General features: G+C 40.8%; 1 protein-coding gene and 1 non-coding gene across 4 annotated transcripts in view; both read left to right on the top strand.

Annotated features, from left to right (window-relative positions):
• Nucleotides 1-20,903, top strand: part of ZFR (zinc finger RNA binding protein) — a 56,286-nt gene that overhangs the window by 18,384 nt on the left and 16,999 nt on the right. For 2 of the 3 annotated variants that reach the window (XM_073343677.1, XM_073343679.1), the window contains exons 3-11: nt 6,258-6,540; nt 8,335-8,479; nt 12,966-13,184; nt 14,758-15,005; nt 16,023-16,214; nt 17,404-17,704; nt 18,625-18,821; nt 19,382-19,501; nt 20,026-20,171. In XM_073343677.1, the coding sequence (XP_073199778.1) occupies nt 6,258-6,540; nt 8,335-8,479; nt 12,966-13,184; nt 14,758-15,005; nt 16,023-16,214; nt 17,404-17,704; nt 18,625-18,821; nt 19,382-19,501; nt 20,026-20,171 (1,851 nt within the window). The remainder of the gene's footprint in view (nt 1-6,257; nt 6,541-8,334; nt 8,480-12,965; nt 13,185-14,757; nt 15,006-16,022; nt 16,215-17,403; nt 17,705-18,624; nt 18,822-19,381; nt 19,502-20,025; nt 20,172-20,903) is intronic. The other variant, XM_073343678.1, reaches the window with a different exon arrangement.
• On the top strand, nt 2,660-2,796 carry LOC140912173 (small nucleolar RNA SNORA66). Its single transcript, XR_012159251.1, has one exon. It is a non-coding gene; the product is annotated as a small nucleolar RNA SNORA66 (small nucleolar RNA).

Genomic DNA, 20,903 nt, shown 5'->3' with positions numbered 1-20,903 from the left:
ATGGGAATCCTCGGATTGCTAAAGTTTGAGAAGCACTGGTATAAATGACTTTTTCTATTAATGTTCCTCCTAGGAGTCACTGTAGCACCAGGCACCAGAACTGAGAGCGAGGAGACTATCTCTCTTGTGCTTGCAATGCTCCTGGTGTGATTATGCAGGCAGTGTGGAGGAGATTGAGGAAGCTGAGGATAATGGAGGCAGACAGGCAGAGGCTGGCAGAGTAGGCTGAAGGGTTAAGAATTGGCTGGGTTGGACTCAAGCAAGCTAAAGGGTTCAGGCGGAGGGGGGCAATGGAAGTAGAGGGAGACAGGGACAGGCTCTGTGGGGACACTTGGAGAGAAGCAGAGAGGCTAGATATAGTCATACTAGGGGGCAGGCTGGAGGAGATGGGTCAGAAAGGTCTGTAATGGCCAGAATACGTTCCCCCAATGAAACTTGAAATAGAAGCCAGTGTACATCATTCTCTCTCTCTAGTGGCTGGTCCAACATAGAGTATAACAGCCTACTTATTACTGTTACCAAATACGTTGTTAACTCAAGTAGTTGAGGTCTATGCTGTGGATCTAAAGATTCTGACCCTGGTGATTACCTACACGGGGGCCAGTCTGGTTCCACATGGACCTATGTTTCTTTGGTTAGTATTTTTTTAATAGGAAATAAGTCTTATTTGCATGTAAAAAGAGCTCACTGAAAATAAGGATTTTTTTCATCCTTGTTTGACCTTCTGTCTCCTTTTCTCCTGAGTGCTCTGTTCCTAAAAAAAGTCTCTCTTTTTTGAGAGTCCTTGATATCTTTCCCTTAAGAAAATTTGTCTAAAACATATACGTGACTTCCTGAGAAATATTATAAACTAGCAAATGCATACATTGCTTGCAGAGCCATTGGAGGCAAGTTTTGCAACAGCTCGTGTACATAAGGAAGGAAATGTCCCCAGGCTTGGTCACTGCCTATATGACCACTGGGGATAGGAGCAAGGCACAGGAATGGATGGAGAGGATCTAAAGCAGAGTTTTTCAAAGTTCAGGTCGCAACCCAGTATTGGGGCGCGGCATAGAAGGCACTGCATCTCTCTGGTCAGCACTGCCGACCGGGACATTAAAAGTCCTGTCAGCAGTGCTGACCAGCTAAGGCAGGCTAGTCCCTATCTGTTACAACACCGTGCTGCGTTCCGGAAGTGGCCAGGCGCGGGTCCGGCTTCTAGGCAGAGGGGCCACTGGGTTCCGCGTGCTGTCCCCATCCTGAGCACTGGCTCTGCATGCCCACTGCCCTCTTCCTGGTCAGTGGGAGCTAGAGTCGGGGGAGCAATGCCTGCAGGCGAGAGCTGTGTGCTTAGAAGCCAGACCTACTGCTGGATGCTTCAGGCAGTCGGTCCGCGGTGCCAGGACAGGCGGGAAGCCTGCCTCTGCACCCCAGCTGTGCTGCTAGCCAGAAGCCACTAGAGGTAAGTCCGTGCCACACACCGCACCTCAGTCCCCTGTCTGAGCCCCCCCAAAACCTGGAACCCCTTCCTGCACCTCAAGCCCCCATCTCAGCCCCAGCCCTGAGCGGCCTCTCCCCAAAACCCAGAGCCTCTCATCCCCAGCTCTGTTGAGTTGTGGGCATCAACAATTTTCTTCAGCTGGGTCCCCAGAAAAAAACTTTGAAAACCACTGATCTAAAGTACCTTCAGACTGATAGTGAGATCCTTTTAAAATTAAATGAGACAACATTTAAGTTGTGAAACTCCATTTATCTACAAAAAAGAAAAGGAGGACTTGTGGCACCTTAGAGACTAACAAATTTATTTGAGCATAAGCTTTCGTGAGCTACAGCTCACTTGTGTTCAGATAAATTTGTTAGTCTCTAAGGTGCCACAAGTCCTCCTTTTCTTTTTGCGGATACAGACTAACACAGCTGCTACTCTGAAACCGTCCATTTATCTAGTATCCTTTGGAAAGACAAATTGCTGTGGACGGGACTCTAGGTTTAAGCAAACCAAGAGAGCAGAATGTAGATAATCCAGAAACAATCAAAAGATTTGTGGGGTGGAACTTAAAAATTAAAAGATAGGAATGAGTGGGTTGAAAAGAAGTTGGACCCAAAATTGCAGTGTGATTGAAGTTCTCCTTTGATAATTGCGTCTGTAGATTCCCCTGGTTGGATGAGAATCAAAGCCATTTGAGGTTCTGCAGAACTACCCATTTGGTTTATCCCAGTACCTTTTTTTACTTTCTCAGAACTTTAAGATGTCTGTTTGTATTTCACATGGAGGAAAGTGTGGGTAATCCTGTTAGAGCCTGCCAGGGTGTGTGGCATTAGATTATTGGTGGTTTTGTGGGGGGGTTGATTGCAGTATACCCACAGTGTGTACCATACCTTGTTAATGCACATCTTGTGGGTTATACCCATATTAACAACAAAATAACCCATGACAGGGAGGGAGTTCTGAAAGGTAGAATCAGTAAAGTGTGACACTCATTAGATAGGGGCCAGTTGTGATTGAGTAAAAGAAATTGAAAAAAAGAACTGTAGATAGAGTTTTGTGAGTACTGAGCCAGATTTGAAGATTCCAGAGAAGTGTAGTGAGTTCTTCAGAATGCTAAGACTGTAATGATCGACAGTAAGCATCTAAAAATTACCTAAGAAGCTGTCACTTCATCCAGAATACTTCCCCATAATCTTGCAAACTCGATCACTAGCTCTGCATGATGTTGCAGAAGCAAGGGGAACAGGTTTGCTAAAGTAAGCATGGTAACAGAACCTTATTAGCCTTAGAAATCACATGACTAGGGCTGTTAATTCTGTACCATGACAAGACAACTGTTTTTGCCAAACCCTAAATATTTTTCAGATTATGATCCACCTTGCTAAACTCTCACTAATGACTGGGAAATTGGTTCCTAGTTACAAATGAGATTTTAAAAAAATCAAGCATACCATTTGAAAAAAACCTTATTTTGTTAGGTATGATGCTAACTTGTATGTGAGCAGTGGTATTGTAGCATAACTTAAACAATAATGAAGCTTTACTACAAGAGTTGCCTGCTCTCAACATTTTTGAGCGTTTCATGATTTAGCTTATTTTTAGTAACTGCTTGTGATCTCATGAACAACTTCTCTCAAATTCAGGAAATCTCTGTTATTTCCACATGCACAATTCTGTACTGATAAACAGGCAGCTGTTTGTAGTCTGATCTGATGACTCTGGGTGGCAGTTCTCACCTTTTACCACCAGAAGCCACCCCTCCCAGACTGGTCTGCTCCTGCTCTGCAAGAGGCATAGAGCTTCTGTCAATGTAGTTAGGTTAACGTGGTATCAGGGTAGATGCTGCGTTGCTTACATCAAACTGTTCCAACTGACAGACTGGAGTCCTGTCACACCAGGGCTGACAGCCCAGAGCCAGGACAGAGCTCGGGCTGTCGCCTCCAGACGGCAGGGCTGCCAGTGTCCCACATTGATAGTTAAATCAGTACAAGTGCTCCTGGTGAGGACGCACACTGCCAATAGAAGGAGTTAGTACAGACATGCAAAACCGATTTAATTACTGTGGTGGCTGTACGTCATCGTAACTTGAATCGAGTTCATTTTGTATAGTGTAGACTTGTTCTGAGAAGCAGCAGGAACCATTCTCAAGTAGTGGTATCAATGGCTCCAACCTGTTTCTTGCCCCTGTGACTCTTAACATTGCAATGAGGGGGAATTGAAAGAAAATGTGGGCTTGATCATGCTCCCATTTAAATCAGTGGCACACCCCTACATTGATTTAAACGGAACAGGATTGGGCTCTTAGTGATTAAACAAAATTTTTGAGGAGTGGGGAGTGTGAACCAATCTAGACTGTCTTTCAGAAATATAAACTTGTTGGAGTTACTGAAAGGACTGTAGCATCTGATTTTCAGTGAAGATTATAGTTTTTTTGAGCATCTAGTTTAAACTTGGACAACACAAATAAGCTCTTCATCCAATTATTTAATTCTTCCTTTGTGTCCTGTCTAATTACTGGCATCAAAATTCTATCTCCAGTGTTTTTAGTTTCAGGAACTGAGTTACGTTTGGCAAAATAAAAAATATATTAAATATGATAAATTGGAGTGGCATTCTTCTGTAATTTCTTCATTTCTTCTTGTAAATCTAGTGCTGTATTCAGCAAGAACAAAGCCAAGTGGTTTCAAAGGATTTTTCTGTGATATTCCACCCTTTTATTATATTATCATATCACTTTTTCTCCTATAAATTTTGTGTGCATGCGTTTTGTTCACTGTGCTAAAAGGATTCATTCTGTTCTTTCCAAATGCTCACTTTTCTTGTGCCTAAATACTGTAGGAGGTTATCCTGGTAGAGACCCATCCCACATATTTAACCCTGCACTTCCCTGTTCAGAATTCACTTCACTTGAAAGATGGCATTTTTTATTTTTTAACCTTAGTTTAATTTGATTTGTGAGATTTTGAACTAATTGATCATGCGGTTGGATGTTCATTGTAAACTAATTTAAATATGTGTACTACTCTTTTTAAAAAAGGATAACTCTGAAGGGCATTTTATTAAAATTAAAGTTTTTAATACATCTTTGTTTCTGAATAATCAAGCAAGCAATATTTTAAACATTCTGCTTGACTTCTTAAAATATAACTGCAGTACTTGGACTTGCCAAAATTGGCAGTATTTTCACTACATTTTTCCCCTGGTATGAATTCCATTTTGATATCTAGACATAATGCAGTTTTGACATTAAAATGACAGAATCATACAGCATTTTTCTCCCGATAAATTTTGACCAAGCAAAAATACTGACAAGTTATAGAAGCAGTAAGCATACCCATCGACAAGAGGTAGGTAATATGATTTTTGGCAGTTAGCGCCAGACTGACTATTGGAAACTTTAGCTAGGTATTATCTCTCTGGTATCTAAGCAAACCCAAAATTACAAATCATCATCTCAGCCACTCGCTCAGTATGCTGTTTTAGCTAGAGCATTTAATGTCTCTGTTTTGATTTCCCAGTTGATAAAATAGAGATAATAGTATCCTCATTTAGGTGGTGTGAGTAATTAATAGTGTTATTGGATGAATGTGCTGGAAACACATCATGCTGGTGCATGGGCGGTTTATGTCAAATAAAAGTTGCTAGCTTTTGTTTGTAACCCCCATTTCTTTTCAGGATTGTAAGAAGTACTGACTTCTTGGCAATAATTATTTTACTAATTTATTTATATTTTTTAATTAACCTACCTAAACTCTTAGGCGTTTTGTATAATATAATGCACTGTACATATATTACAAATCAAAATAGGACAATAGCAGTTATTAGATTCTACCCTTCAAATAATCACTGCACCTTCTGAGAACACCTTCTCTCACTGGACTATTAATATCTCCCTCTTGTTAATACTTACCTGTACGCTGCTTCCTGCATGCACCTGCTGCAATGATTGGGGAAACAGATGAGTTTTACAGCATTCCCTGAAGACTGGCAGAATCCTGATAGAATCTTCACACTCACTTCTATAGTACACTCGATTTGGCTACTAGACCTTTTGTTAGTACATCTTTTCTAAGGCCATTGAATCTAGAAGAAAACTATCTATCTAATCTCAACATTTGGAGGGGGACTCCCTCATGAGAAATTAGTTTCAAAAGTTTCTCTCTATCGAGTTTAGGGATTTTTGAACTGACTTTTAATTAAAACCATTTTAAAAGTCACTCTCCTTCATTCAGCTGTTCAGTCAACAGGCCTGCATGGGGCGGTATATTTTTGGTGAAGTAATTAGTCTTAAAACTCCAATAGCATAAAAGGAATCCTATGCTTTGCTCTGAAAATGCCATGTAAGGTGGAATAGTTCAATAATAGCTTTCACAGAAGAAGTAGTTCTTTTTGCAGTGCAGGAGTTGTCAAATATGCTACCCAAAGAATTATTGTATGTATTCCATATCATACAAAACATGATGATTTGAGATCTCTATGCTGTTTCAAATGAAAAGCTTGTCTGTTGCTACCAAAAGGTTTATCAGATGGGCCCCCATTTTGTTTAATGTTTCAGCCGTAAGCACTTGAATGTGCGATGATGCTTAAATAATGAGTGCCATAAAAAAGCTTATAAATGAGTGCTTCTTGTAAACATGTAGACCTTTCCAGGATTATACAAAGCTTAGTTTTAAGACTTTTCTGTTGTTTTGAAATTGAATGAAATATTTAGATATCCGTCTAACATGTTTAGCTGTTGAACTAATGGACTCATTACTTGATGGGTAATACTTACTATCCTTTTCCAATATAGCCAGCAGCCAGCTTCGGGTGTAGCCTATTCCCATCCAACTACAGTTGCTAGCTACACTGTCCATCAGGCTCCAGTAGCTGCACACACGGTTACTGCTGCATATGCTCCAGCAGCAGCTACAGTTGCAGTAGCCAGGCCTGCACCAGTAGCTGTTGCAGCTGCTGCAACAGCTGCTGCCTATGGAGGTTATCCTACAGCACACACGGCGACAGATTACGGTTATACCCAGAGACAACAGGAAGCCCCACCACCACCTCCTCCGGTCACTACACAAAACTACCAGGTAAGTGCCACTTTGAATCCATCTCAGGTCGGTAGTGATCAAAACTCATCTGATGGATGTTTGGTCATCTGTGTGAAATGAGTTTGCTAATCTGGCTAGTTCCCGCTGGTCAAATGTCCAAATCGTAAAAACTACCATCAAGTTCAGCAACCTTGTTGGTATCTTCTACAAAGGCCAAAAATTGAGGGCGTGGCATGGAGACTGACCTGTCCTCTTCTCCAAGTCAGGGTTGAGGCGTATAACCAAGGGACTATGAGGAAAGTTACCCCAAGAATGGCAGTACGACATCTGCTTTGTAGAGAGAGGATTTCAGTCTCCAGAACTGTTAGTCTGGCACTTTTCTCAAGCACATATTCACTCAATTTAAAAATAAAGAAACTAAAAGCTGCCATCATCCCTATCTGCTAATCTCAAATACTGCAAACGTTCACACACGTGAATTGTCCATTGAAGTCAGTGGGACATAAAGTGAAGTCATTGGGGCTCTGTGCGGGCACATGACTGCCCATGTGGCTCTTTTTACAGGGTATGGGCCCTGTTTAATAAATAATTTATTTTGCTATCTCAGCTCCTATTAAAGTCGGTCGGAGCCTTGGAGTTTTCCTGGTTACTTTGAGGCTAGTGCCTATATTTACAAGATTTATCTGAGGTAAATATGCAGGCACTGGTCATATTTAATGTATAATGTAAAGTATTAAAACTATTTTCAGGAACTGGATTGAAAGTATTGACACTGTTGTTTTCCTTTGTGCATAAAGCAGAATAAATTGAAAAAGACTGCCCTATTTAAAGGGCCACATTATAAAATTATCTATTAGGGGGTGCCTTCTGGTTTTATAATACTTATTTTAATTTGATGAAAAAGCACTTTAGAAGAGGTAGGTGGCATTAATGATTATTTAATTGCTCTTTCTGTAGATCTTTTTTTTTCTTTCCTTTTTTTTTTTAAATAGCCACCTCTGGTTAGAGTCCTGAAAAACAAGCAAGCTCTTTCTAATGGTCTGAAACAGCAATTAACTAACACATCCTAATAATTACAGGAGCAGTGCATATGCCTGCTACTAGATGTTGATGCACAGACAGAGAAAAAAGGAGCCTTAAACAAAGGGAAAAAATACAAGGTTACCAAAATTGCTAGGGAACGAAATGTTACTTTTTAAGCTTCTTAACAAGTGGGGTAAATCCAAGTAGAAAATTCTCTAAACTGCAGAATGGTTGATGCGATATAAAACAAAATGCTAATAAAAGGTACAGTTAATGTTCCCCTCTAATTTATATGTAAATAGGAAAAATGCTAAATCAAATTTGTAATACCTAGGAAGTGTTGGTGGGCGTTTCTTCTTTAAAAAAAAAATACTTGAATTTTGTGAAAATACACATTTTGAGCAGGCTTGTGATTTTTCTTAAAATTATATAGGATTTCTGCTCTGATATAAATGTAATAGTGGAACAGTCTGACAGTAGCCTCTTTCTGTTCCTTAATGGAAGTAACAAAGTGGAAAAATGAGAAAATACTTTTAAATGCAAGAGTTGAATTGCTGTTATTTATTGGGTCTGTTAATGTTCATCAAAGCTGTTCATCACTTGTTGTTCTTAGTCTCTGTAAATTTAAGATTAAAGATTTTAAAATATAAAAGGCTTATTTAACTCTAGAATAATGTACATATTTAAATGAATTGTTTGACTTAGTTCAGTAGGCTGTCTCTCCCTTTGGCTGCCTTTGATTATCCCAGGCACCAGACATATTTAAGCAGAAACTCAGGTCCTTTCTTTCTGTTTTGCATGCTTTTTAAGGACTCCTACTCATATGTTAGATCCACTGCCCCAGCTGTGGCTTATGACAGCAAGCAGTACTATCAACAACCAACAGCTGCTGCAGCTGCAGTGGCTGCTGCTGCCCAGCCTCAGCCTTCTGTAGCCGAATCATACTACCAGACAGGTGGGTGGTGTGCATGAAATTCCTTTTCGGTCAGTGCAAAACAGTGTGCTGCTTTGTCTTTTAAAAACGTTTCTTTGGATACCTCAGACAAATTGGTTTTTATTCTTAGCTTTATAATGTAACCCATATAAATATAAATGTATGGACAAAAATCCTGCTGTTACCCAGCACTTAATAACCTTGCCTCAAATAGCGTCTTGCCTAAAAATACACACACCTTTTTCTATGTAAATTGAATTTAACAATACTTAAGTGTGTTTTAAAATATGTTGTGCCTACCAAGTTCAAATACACTTTGGCTGGCCCGTGCAAACAAGAAGAGATCTGGACAAGAAAAGGATTTTTGAGCATAGTTTTGTTATATTAAATAGTGTAAGTCAGTATTAACCCATTTTGGCCATCACAAAGTTTAAATCCCATTTAAACAAATTTTAAAGCTTTGTAATGTTGGTGTGGATGGGAAATTAAAGGCAAGCTTTAGCTATGTGGTGAGAGAAAGTTTGCTTAAAGAAAGCAATAGGGTGAGCAAGTTGTTTCAGAACATGACACGAGTCTGTGGGGAGAGAGACCAGTTACTGTGTATGTGGTTTTAAAAAAAAGCCATTTGTACAGTATATGGCTGCAGTTTAAAAAAATGTTGTTAGAAGGGGCTTTATACTCTAATAACAGAAAGATAGGGCACAGTTTGAGACCTAAATTCAGAGTTCATACTTAATGCCTCTCGCTCTCCAGCAAGGGAAGGCACTCTTCTCTGCGCAAGAGAGGAATACAGTGTGAACTTAAGTGTCATTAACTCTAGGGCCCTACCAATTTCACAGCCGTGAAAAATGTGTCACGGACCGTGAAATAAGACCTTCCCTGTAAAACCTGATCTCCCTGAAATCTGCTAGTTTGGCAGGGCTGGGGAGGGACAGGACTTGTCCTTCCCCAGTACAGCGGTTATGGGAGGAAATCAGACCTACCTCCACAGGCAGCTCAGACATGAGGGTGGTATACCCTCACTTCTGTGCTGCAGCATCCCCCGAGCTGCGCTGTGGGTTTCTGCCCTGCAGCTCCTGCTGGGGTTTGGGGTGGCTGGATTGGGGGCTTCCGCCCCCCTCGGGTCTGCAGGGGCTTTGGGTGCCCAGGTGCAGGTTTTTGTCCTCTCATCCCCCACAACTCCTGCAGGGGCTGGGGGTGGCTGGGCTCCAGCCGGGGTTTGGGGCTGCCGCCCCTTGCAGCTCCTGCCCAAGCTCGAGGCTGCCCAGGCTCAGGGGCTTTTGCCGCCGGCTCCAGCCGGGGCTCAGGGTGTCTTGGTTCGCGCCCCTCCCCTGCCCGTTGTTCCTGCCAGAGCTTGGGCACCCATTTTTCAACTTGGCATGGACCCAGTGGGCCCATGCATTAATCTGCCACTAGCCGTGACTAGTAGCTGGGAGCTGTGGAGATTGGACCTGCCATCATCTCCAGGATGGAAACTCCTCCAGCTTCAGGAAACTCCACAGCTGCTGCCTTCAGAGCCCAGCTCTGAAGTGAGTATGACAATCCTGTGACCACCCTATAACACAGGGGTTGGCCAAGTAGAGCCCGGGGGCCACATCCAGCCCTCCGGACCTTTAAATCTGGTGCTTGAGCTCCCACCACGGAGCAGGATCCAGGACTTGACCCATTCTGGCGCTCCAGTTGGGGAGTGGGGTCAGGGGCTTTCCCCAGTCTGTGTAGCACCCGGAAGCAGCAGCATGCCCGCCCTCTGGCTCCTACACGTAAGGGGAACCAGAGGGCTCCGCATGCTGCCCTCACCCCAAGCGCTGCCTCTGCAGCTCCTATTAGCCAGGAATTACGACCAGTGGAAGCTGCAGGGGTGGCGCCTGCCCACAGGGCAGCGTGTAGAGCCACTTGCCATGCCTCCATGTAAGAGCTGGAGGGGGACATGCCGCTGCTTCTGGGAGCTGCTTGAGGTAAGCGCCGACCAGAGCCTGCACCCTGACCCCTTCCCGCGCCCCAACTCTGAACCCCCTCCCAGCCTCTGAACCCCTCAGTCCCAGCCCAGAGCACCCTCCTGCACCCCCAGCCCCACCCCAAGGCCTGGTACCTCCAGCGGGAGCCCTCTTCTTCCCCCAGCATCCCAACCCCCTGCCCCAGCCCAGAACCCACTCCTGCTTCTTGAACTCCTCATTTCTCGCCACACCCCAGAGTCTGCACCACAACCCCCAATTTTGTGAGCATTCATGGCCTGCGATACAATTTCCATACCCAGATGTGGCCCTCGGGCCAAAAACTTTGCCCACCCCTGCTGTAACGGCTATGGGATCCTCCCTCCCCCGCAATCCCCTTTTGGGTCAGGACCTCCATGGTTACAACACTGAAATTTCAGACATAAACATCTGAAATTGTGAAACTGACCAATTTTAAAACCCTCTGGTCCTGAAATTAACCAAAATGGAGCATGAATTTGGTAGATCCCTAACTGTATCTCTCTCTAGTTTACTGGAACTCTGACAGGCGTCAGTTCAGTCTTCATGTCAAGAAAATAGTTGTAACCTGAGATCTAGGTACGGAAGAACAACTTTCAGGTTTAACTCTGAATGTTTGTTGCCATGCCATGCCAAGGCTTTCAAGATTATGCGAGGGTCCCATGACCTGGCAGTCCTATATGGAGTCAATGGGAAGTTGTACAACTGGGAAATTCCAGATTGCTGCTATATGGGTTATAGGAACCTAATACAGCAATAAGAGGCCAAGAAGAGAATTGGACACAAGTAGAAATTATTCTTCTGAGAGAGTAGTTGGACCATCTGTAGATTAGTCTGCTAAATTGTGAGTACCATATTAGAGGAGGGATTTTGAGGAGGTTGAGAAGGATCAAAAGAAGCAAGGGGGATTATTTTCCATGCCATTTTGGAAAAATTGGTATTCTCTGCTTTCAGAATTCTAAAGCAAATAGTAAAGGTAGATGCAGATATGCAGTCTAAACAAGAAACACAGTCTAGGTCTCAACACTAGATACTCCTAAAGCTATGGGAACAGCAGGCTAGAAGTGAGTGAATCACAAAAATTAGGTAGTTTGGACTTGATTGTTTTTTTGTGGCCTGAGCCTGTAGTAGTGTTCTTTGTGTGAAACACCATGTTCCTGGCATATAATCCTTTTTTAAGGACATATTAACAGGTTTACAAATCCTTGCCATGCAAATATCAGAAACAAAACAATAATCATTACAACACTTATCTTTTGTTTAAAGAGACATGCAAGAATATAGTCATCAGCTCTATCTGTTCATTAGGGAGTTAGCCATATTAAAGAGTGAGCATTGTTAACAACACCTATGATGTTGTTTCTATTGATTTTATTAAATTGAGTGAAATCTCTGATTATGCATAATTAATGGACCAGGTATGTCTATCAAATGTTAAAAGTTGGAAAAAAGGATACCTGCTGGGGGTATTTTCTGGTGAATGTACTCTGAGTGGTGTTTACTACTTCTCATAACACAAGAACTAGGGGTCACCAAGTGAAATTAATAGACAGCAGGTTTAAAACAAATAAAAGGAAGTATTTCTACACATAGTCAACCTGTGGAACTCCTTGCCAGAGGATGTTCTGAAGGCCAAGACCATAACAGGGTTCAAAAAAGAGCTAGATAAATTCATGGAGGATAGGTCCATTGATGGCTATGAGCCAGGATGGGCAGAAATGGTGTCCCTAGCCTGTTTGTCAGATGCTGGGAATGGGAGACAGAGTGACTGGATCGCTTGATGATTACCTGTTCTGTTCAATCCCTCTGGGGCACCTGACACTGGCCAGTGTTGGAAGACAGGGTACTGGGCTGAGTGGACCTTTGGTCTGACGCAGTAGGGCCGTTCTTATGAGTACTGAATAAAATGTAACCAAATATCTAAGTATCTATTTGTCGTCTGTCTATTTTGCTGGGTATGTAATTGGTATGTTAATTGTTCCATAACAGCATCCTTTTATGCTTTTATAAACCATTCTTCTATGGTAGGACTATTTTTTTGTATTTTTTCTTCCAGTGAGAGGTTATAAATTGCTGAGCCGCTACTAGCAGATGAGAGATTAGGCATAATATACTGTGTGTTGCTTGGTTTTTCATTTTCAGGATAACCAAAAAGTATTTAGAATACTAAAAATAAAACCAGCGTTTGTATAATATGCTTCTGAATTTTTGTCCATTAATGAACTTCAAACTAAAAGTGATCATCATAGGTCAGGCTACTTTTCATAGTACTGAAAGACCCTTAAGAAAAGGGTTGGCTGTATTTAGAGAAGAAAGTGAAATGAGTTATGCAGATGCATTTTAGGATTGTATTCATTTTATTACATGGTCATCCCTCTGGCATGTGTGTTTTGTAACAGAAAAATCCTCATTTGTTGTGTGCTTAGTTACTTGTATATAGTTGAATATAATTATTTTAAAAATTTAATGTCGTTCGAAATTCACCTAGTCTCAAATTTTTAAATCGTTATACAACTTTACTCTTCTATCTTAATTAGCTCCAAAAGCAGGATATAGCCAAGGAGCAACTCAGTATACTCAAGCCCAGCAAACTCGACAAGTGACAGCCATAAAACCAGCCACCCCAAGTCCAGCTACAACTACTTTCTCCATATATCCAGTATCCTCCACTGTGCAGCCAGTAGCAGCTGCAGCAACTGTTGTTCCATCCTATACTCAGAGTGCTACATACAGTACAACAGCAGTCACTTACTCTGGTAAGAATTTTGCAAGTTATATTACTATGAGGTTTGTGAGTCATGTTATGGAAAAGGATTTTGTAGGCTCAAAAATTTGGTAATTGTGTTTAGTTGTGTCATAAAGCACCAAGAAATATTCAGCTAGTTAGATCACTATATTCGCAGAATATTCAGACACATTCTTGGAAGAGAACAGTAGTTGTATGTGGTCCTGTTTTGTTGAACATAATATCAAAGAGAGATTGCAGCACTGCTTGGCTAGTTCTTGGTGTTGGTCAAGTATGGGAAGGGAGCAGAAACCATGCAATGGAAAAAAACAGAGACAAGTGTCCAAAGAAAATAAAATTTTGGAGGCAATGTACCACCATCAGACAACAGTTGTGAAGAGGAGAGGGGGCAAACCAGAGTAAAACTTAGATTTTGGATTACTTTGATCTCCTCTGGGAGGAGGGGGTGTGTACAAGAGCTTTGCTCCAAACATAAGAGATTCAAGGCTTGATTAAAAGTGGAAGGAATCCTGTTTAGCTTTATAACCAGATGATAATCAACTGGAACATTGTAGCTGCTTGGATCTTTGGTATCCTCTTTTAAATGGTGTCAAGTATCAGGGGGTAGCCGTGTTAGTCTGTATCCACAAAAACAACAAGAGTCCGGTGGCACCTTAAAGACTAACAGATTTATTTGAGCATAAACTTTCATGGTGCAAATCTGAAGAAGTGAGGTTTACCCATGAAAGCTTATGCTCAAATAAATCTGTTAGTCTTTAAGGTGCCACCAGACTCCTTGTTGTTTTTGTTTTAAATGGGACATTTAAAATGTTCCTTGAAACAGAAAAAGCCTAATCGGTGGATTAAAGTAGTTGAACCACTAGATGTGGAGAGTTTATGGGAAAACTGGCTCAAAGGCATGAAAACACAGTTTTCTTGATTTATTCAACTGTGGTACTAGAAATTAAGGAGTGAAAAGATAAGGCAAGTTACAGAGAATCAAGCAGGCCAACAGTTTGTTTGCACCAAAGTGCATCTGAGGATGCTGGATGGTTAAATATCAAAGAGAAGAGGCTCCTAAGCACTGTTGTGGTTTTGGTTTCACATCCATGTGTATCCTTTTCTTACACAATAAATTGTTCCTTATTAATAAACCTAAGTTTGAACAAATACTCATTTCTAGTGGCTTTTATCTCATCTTTGCTGTGCCACACCTAGCCCTCCCAGATGTGCCAGGACCGTTGGCACAGACCGTTGGCACATTCTTGAATGGCAGCTTTGATACAGCTGCCAGGATAGGGGACCACAGTATATTTAAAAATTGTATAGCTACAAAGATCTGTCTGAGAGAAAACATGCCCCTGACATAGGTGGGAAATGGTATTTAAATTTGTATATCATAAAAGGTCAAGTAAAATTCTGATTAAGTGATAAGATAGTTGACCACACATTGCATCTCAGGACCTTATCAAAATGTTTAGATCACAAAATGTACCTTTCTGGAAAAAAACTAAATGTCATGCAGCATCCCTAGAACTAACTTGCGTGTAACTGTGATATACAATGTATAATAATGTAACATTATCATATTTTGATCTTTTGAGGTACCTCTTATTCTGGCTATGAAGCCGCAGTATATTCAGCAGCATCATCCTATTACCAGCAGCAGCAGCAGCAACAGAAACAGGCCGCGGCAGCAGCGGCTGCTGCTGCTGCAACAGCTGCCTGGACAGGGACCACCTTTACTAAAAAGGCACCATTCCAAAATAAGCAACTGAAACCAAAACAACCTCCCAAACCACCACAGATCCACTATTGTGATGTTTGTAAAATCAGCTGTGCTGGACCACAGGTACCTGTATTACATGACATTCCACTATGCCGCTTAGTCATTATTTCATATATTTAAAAACAGGCATTATTTAAGAACAGTTGTGGATTGCGGAAATCATTTAAATAACTTCCCTCTAGAAGCAGTTTGAAAATGTGTACCCCTATGAAAAGGAAATACTGATGTTTGTGCTCTGTGAACAGCTGAATTTTATTTCGCACGCTAAAAGTTAACATTCTCTATTTGAAGCGCTATTCTGCTCAGTAGCAAATTTCCTGGGGAAAACTCCCTTCTCAGACGCATAGACCCTTGAGAATTTAAGCTTTTATGAAATTTCTCCTTGAAAAATATTCTACTTTGGAGTATTCTATTTGTCCTTCTAGCACTCCATTCTAGTTTTGAAATGGCTGAATGTAGTACTATCTTGTCAGGTCATTCATATTAAGACAGCATGAGAGTTTTTTACACACTTGTTTAGAATATTTGTTGTTCTGCATGTCATGTTAAAAAACTGTCATTTTTTTCTACTACTTCTTGCACTTGGACTGCCCCTTCCCACACAAGGACACTCTCAATTGTAAAAGTTTTACTTTGCGCCCTGATGTATTTAAGCAGTATCTCCTTCTGAATTACTGAGTTTTTTGGGGCGCTCTAAATCACGCAGGACTTGGGTACAGCCTACTGGATAAGATCACTTGATGGTTAACATCTGTCACTTGGCATTGACCAATACTTGATGATTTGGAAAGTAGGAAGATGAAAAAAGTCCTTACTGCTTTTTGCCAACTATGGAGTTCTGTATATCATGAAAGGAAAATAGTTTCCTGGTCCCTGCCAGCATGGCTTATGCCTCAAAGCACACGCACAATAAAATGGCAGTGCTGTGTATAGGAAATATGTTCCCTAGCAAAATTTAAGTGTTGATTATTTCTAGCTTATAACCTATTGTATATTTTATAGCATCAGATGACTGACATAATTAATGGAGTAAAAAGAATGTATTGAGGATGTATGCTTTTTCACTGCATTTTTAAATAGACTTATAAAGAACATTTGGAAGGCCAGAAACACAAAAAGAAAGAAGCGGCGTTAAAAGCATCTCAGAACACTAGCAACAGCAGTACTTCTGCTCGTGGAACTCAGAATCAGTTGCGCTGTGAGCTCTGTGATGTGTCTTGTACAGGAGCAGATGCATATGCTGCCCATATTCGTGGAGCTAAACATCAGAAGGTAGGAATGGAGGTAGTTTGTAACTCTGAACAAACCATTATGGTGGTTCTTTCACAAGTTTACAACTGAACATTGATTTAATACAGTTTTGAAACTTTACTAAGCAGAAGAAAAATGCTGCTTTTAACCATTTTAATTTAAATGAAACAAGCACAGAAACAGTTTTCTTACCTAGTCAATTTTTTTAAACTTTCCCTTTATTATTTTAGTAGTTTACGTTTAACACAGTATTTACTGCATTTGCTTTTTATATTTTTGGCTTTGCTGCTGCCTGATCACATACTTCCAGTTCCAAGTGATGTGTGTGGTTGACTAGTCCGTTCGTAACACTGGTGTTTGTAACTTTAAGGTTCTACTGTAGTTGTCAAACTTCTAAGATTAATCCACTGTTCTTTATCCCCTTCTCCACCCTCTCTTCCCATCTTGTACCTTTTATTATTGAGCACTAAATGATTCTTTTTTTGGAGTCTGTCAATATTTCTTATAAATCCTATTATCAGAAAACTGAAATTTAATTGTATTTTAAAGGTATCCTGCAAAGGACTTTATATGATGTATAAAGGAAACCTGAATACTTGTTTTTCTGCTTGTTTTTTACTGTGTATAATATCAGGAATGTCATCTGGGTCTTCCCTGGTTTTGCTGAAAGACCTGTTATTGCTCATTCAGTCTCTGTCTGTGTTGTGGAATCTCGCACTTTCAATGATGGCGCAGAGTTATTGAATCTTTAATAAAGACATCTGTTCTCCAATGTGTTCCTCAGCCATAGTAATTAAAATAGTTTAAGCTCCCCACCAAGGGGCGTGGAGGGTGGGAGAGAACACATGAAATATAAAACAATTTGACTAAAAATCACTCCACCATCTGTTTCTTGGCTTGCTTTTTTTTTGACTCTTGACTCTGATGATGTCATGTTTTCACTAGTTGTTCAGTCATAGTGGAGTTTTTCTGGGATAGATAAGACATGTATTTCTAATCTAAAAAGCAAGCAGAGAAAAGTTTAGAGGTCTGAAACTTTGTATTTATAAATCATTAAAGAAACAAAAATGGACACAAGTTCATTTTTTTTTCCCCCACATGCAGATCAACTTTTTAAGGATAGTAGCCATGTTATTTTTTTAATGTAAACCAAGTGGTTCATGTTTTTTAATGAGCCTATTAATTTTATTTTTTTATTTTTTGGTTCTAGGTGGTTAAATTGCACACAAAACTTGGAAAGCCCATTCCTTCAACTGAACCAAATGTTGTTACCCAGTCTACTTCCTCAACATCTGCATCTGCTTCCAAACAGACTGCCTCTGCTTCAAATATTGCAACTAGCAGCAGCACTGTGAACTCCTCCATTACATCTTCTGCAGTGAAAATTCTTACTCCCACAGCAAGCACGCCAATTAACGCAGCATCCAACAACAAAGTGTCCGTAGTTGCTGCTAATATACCTGTAAAGAAAATATCTACACCGAAAATAAACTTTGTTGGCAAGTACAGAAGTCAGTCTTCATTTTGAAACCTAACCTATTATAAGGATTTAAAATCTATATGTATCTAGTCTGTACGATGTCAATGCTGCAAACGCCTGTGCATATGCATAACTTTATGATTGCGAGTTATCCATGTTAACTTTGTCCACATAGAGTTAGTCCCCTTGAAGTCAAGTGCATAAGTGTTGGCAGCATTGGAGGGCTATATGTTTTATTTGATACAAACATTCAGTTCTGGTACGCTTTCTGTTTTTTTGATCTTGTTAGCAAAAAATGTCTTATGAAAGCAGTTCTACAGTGGGTTACTTCTGAAAGCAAAAAGATTGCTCATCTGGATACCTTTCTTTGGTTGCAAGTATCGGAGGGGTAGTTGTGTTAGTCTGTATCCACAAAAACAACAAGGAGCCTGGTGGAATTTATTTATTTATTTTATGCATGGACTCCATGCGTCTGAAGAAGTGGGTTTTTTACCCACGAAAGCTTATGCCCAAATAAATATGTTAGCCTTTAAGGTGCCATCGGATTCCTCATTGTTTCTTTGGTTGCTCCCTTTCAGTCTTGCCTTGTGCTTGCAGAACGCTAAGCTAGATTTAATAGAAGTCTAAATTGCACATGCCTACTAAGTCTTTACTGCAAAAATGGAGAACTTTGGTTAACAGAGTTTAAAAAATTTGAGTACCATTAAATTATTTAAGAAAAATTAAAAACAACTCACCCTAAACCTTGATTTGTAGCTGAATTTTTACAATGTTCTCTGTTTAATTGTATGTTTATGGTGTTTAAATTTATTCTTAAAATATTTGAAAAAATGGAGGCACTCTGGCCAAAATCTCACCATTTGCAAATGAAATCTCTTTAATTTGTACATATTCTGTAAGTATATAATCATTCTACCAAAATTAACAGTTCATTTTAAACTTTGATTTTAGGTGGTAATAAGCTACAGACAACAGGAAGTAAACAGGAAGATATGAAAGCTGTTGAAAATGTTAAGACTACTCCTTTGGTTGCTGTTGTACAGACCCAGGAAGTAAAACCAGATACAGCATCAGAACCAGTGACTCCAACAACTCTTGCTGCTTTGCAGAGTGATGTCCAGCCAGTAGGCCATGACTATGTGGAGGAGGTATTAATCTGAAAATCCTCTTAGTATACTTGTTTGATTTAAATAAAATGTGTCCATCAGAATTATAAAGCAAGACTCTGATCCTGCAAAGACTTATGCATGTGCTTAAATTCTCACTTTGTGAGCAGAACCTTCAAAGTCAATGGAACTGTTCATTGTGCATTCTGGTAAGCATGTGTACATAAGTTTTGTAGAATCCAGGGTTTAAGTTGAATATACTAAAAAAGGTTTTCCACTCTTTTTTTTTTTAAGTATTTGTTTGAATCTAAGGAGTTAATAAAACTATATTTTAAGAGTATAAGCTCTTCTGGGTATGAATCACGTGTTCCTCTTTGTACAGTACTTAACACAATGGGAATCTGATCATGATTGACAATTCTTTTCTTGACAATACCTCTTTTTAAAGTGCTTACTAAAATATATGTATGTAAATATGTGAACATGTTTTGTGTAGGATACAATTAAGATTCTTGTAAAATTAGGTTAATTTGTAGAAAAGGTAAATTATGGGGGAGGTTTAAATATCCAAAAATCTAATTCAACATTATTTTATTTCCAAGGTACGGAACGATGAAGGGAAGGTGATCCGCTTTCACTGCAAACTTTGTGAGTGCAGCTTTAATGATCCTAATGCCAAGGAAATGCATCTAAAAGGAAGGCGGCACAGGCTTCAATATAAAGTTAGTTGATATACTGCTAACAGTAGTTTAAACTTTACAAGACCTAAATTGTAGTAACTTGTTACTCAAATTCAAGATTAGTGGTTACCATGCCCAAATGGTGTGTAAAAGGGTGGAAGAATATTGCATTTATCTTTCTTGGTGGGTGTTTTAAGATGATACAGGTGGCTTAAAGAAGTGATATGTGCTGTGTGTTTGGTTTTTTTTAATGGAAATGTTAAGCAACACTGTATTTGAGTGTTTGGAAACATGAACACGTAGTATATAGTAATTAAAGTTATGGTAGGTCCTTCCATGTTTTTTACTATGGATTAGCAATAGCACAGGATTAGCATCAGACTACATTTTACAGAACACTTTTCTTTAAATTGACTGACTTGGGGTGATGGGAAGAGTGAAACAAAAACCTTGTGTTCTAAACTACTGTTTGACATGGTAGAAAAATACTATGAAGAGTATATTTCCTAAAACCAGGGTGAAATGAAAAGTAAAACCAACATTTCTTTGTATCTCTGAAACATTAGAAAAAAGTAAATCCAGATTTGCAAGTAGAAGTAAAGCCCAGTATCCGAGCAAGAAAAATTCAAGAAGAGAAGATGAGAAAGCAGATGCAGAAAGAAGAATATTGGAGAAGACGAGAAGAGGAGGAACGCTGGCGGATGGAAATGAGGTAACGTGTCTAATGAGTTGAACAAAAGCTGCAGTGAGGTCACCTGAAGAGGGTTCCATCCTAGGTTCCCTGTAAGCTGCGCGGCCACACAGCAGGCTATTTAGGGCTGTGCAGGTCCTCTGGCCTGGCCCATTCCCTCAGGAGCTGTCAGGGAGAGGAGCACAGACCCGCACCCCAAACCTCTGTCCTACCCCAGAGCCCGCACTCCCAGCCAGAGCCCATATCCGCCTACAACCCAACCCTCTGCCCAGTCCTGAGCCCCGTTCCGCACTCTGAACCCCTCGGTCCCACCTCACCACATGAATTTTATGTGCACCTGCTGGACTGCCGCAGCTGGGGAGCGGAGCCCCTGCCCTGATCCCGCTGGAGCTGCCAGGCCTGGGGAGAGGAGCCCTTTCCCCAGCCCAGTGCCACTGGAGCTGCCACTGTGGAGCAAGGAGCTCCTTCCCCAGCCCAGCCCTGCTGGAGCTGCTGCAGTGGAGCAAGGCGCCACTCCTTCCCAGCCCAGGTACTGCTGTGGGGAGAGAGACCTTGGTGGAGTCCTCTCTCCCCGCCATAGCCCTGGGGTAGCCTGCACCCCAAACCCCTCATCCCCAGCCCCACCCCAAAGCCCGCACCCCAACCCTCTGCCTCAACACTGAGTCCCTGCACTGTGAATCTCTCGGCCACACCCCTTCACGTTAATTTTGTTATGTGTACCGATATGGAGGTAATGTGTCACACATCACCTCC

Source organism: Lepidochelys kempii, chromosome 5 (assembly GCF_965140265.1).
Source record: "Lepidochelys kempii isolate rLepKem1 chromosome 5, rLepKem1.hap2, whole genome shotgun sequence".
Lineage (NCBI taxonomy): Eukaryota > Metazoa > Chordata > Testudines > Cheloniidae > Lepidochelys > Lepidochelys kempii.
The sequence above is the reverse complement of the archived record's forward strand: the minus strand, read 5'-3'. Positions and strand labels throughout refer to the sequence as shown.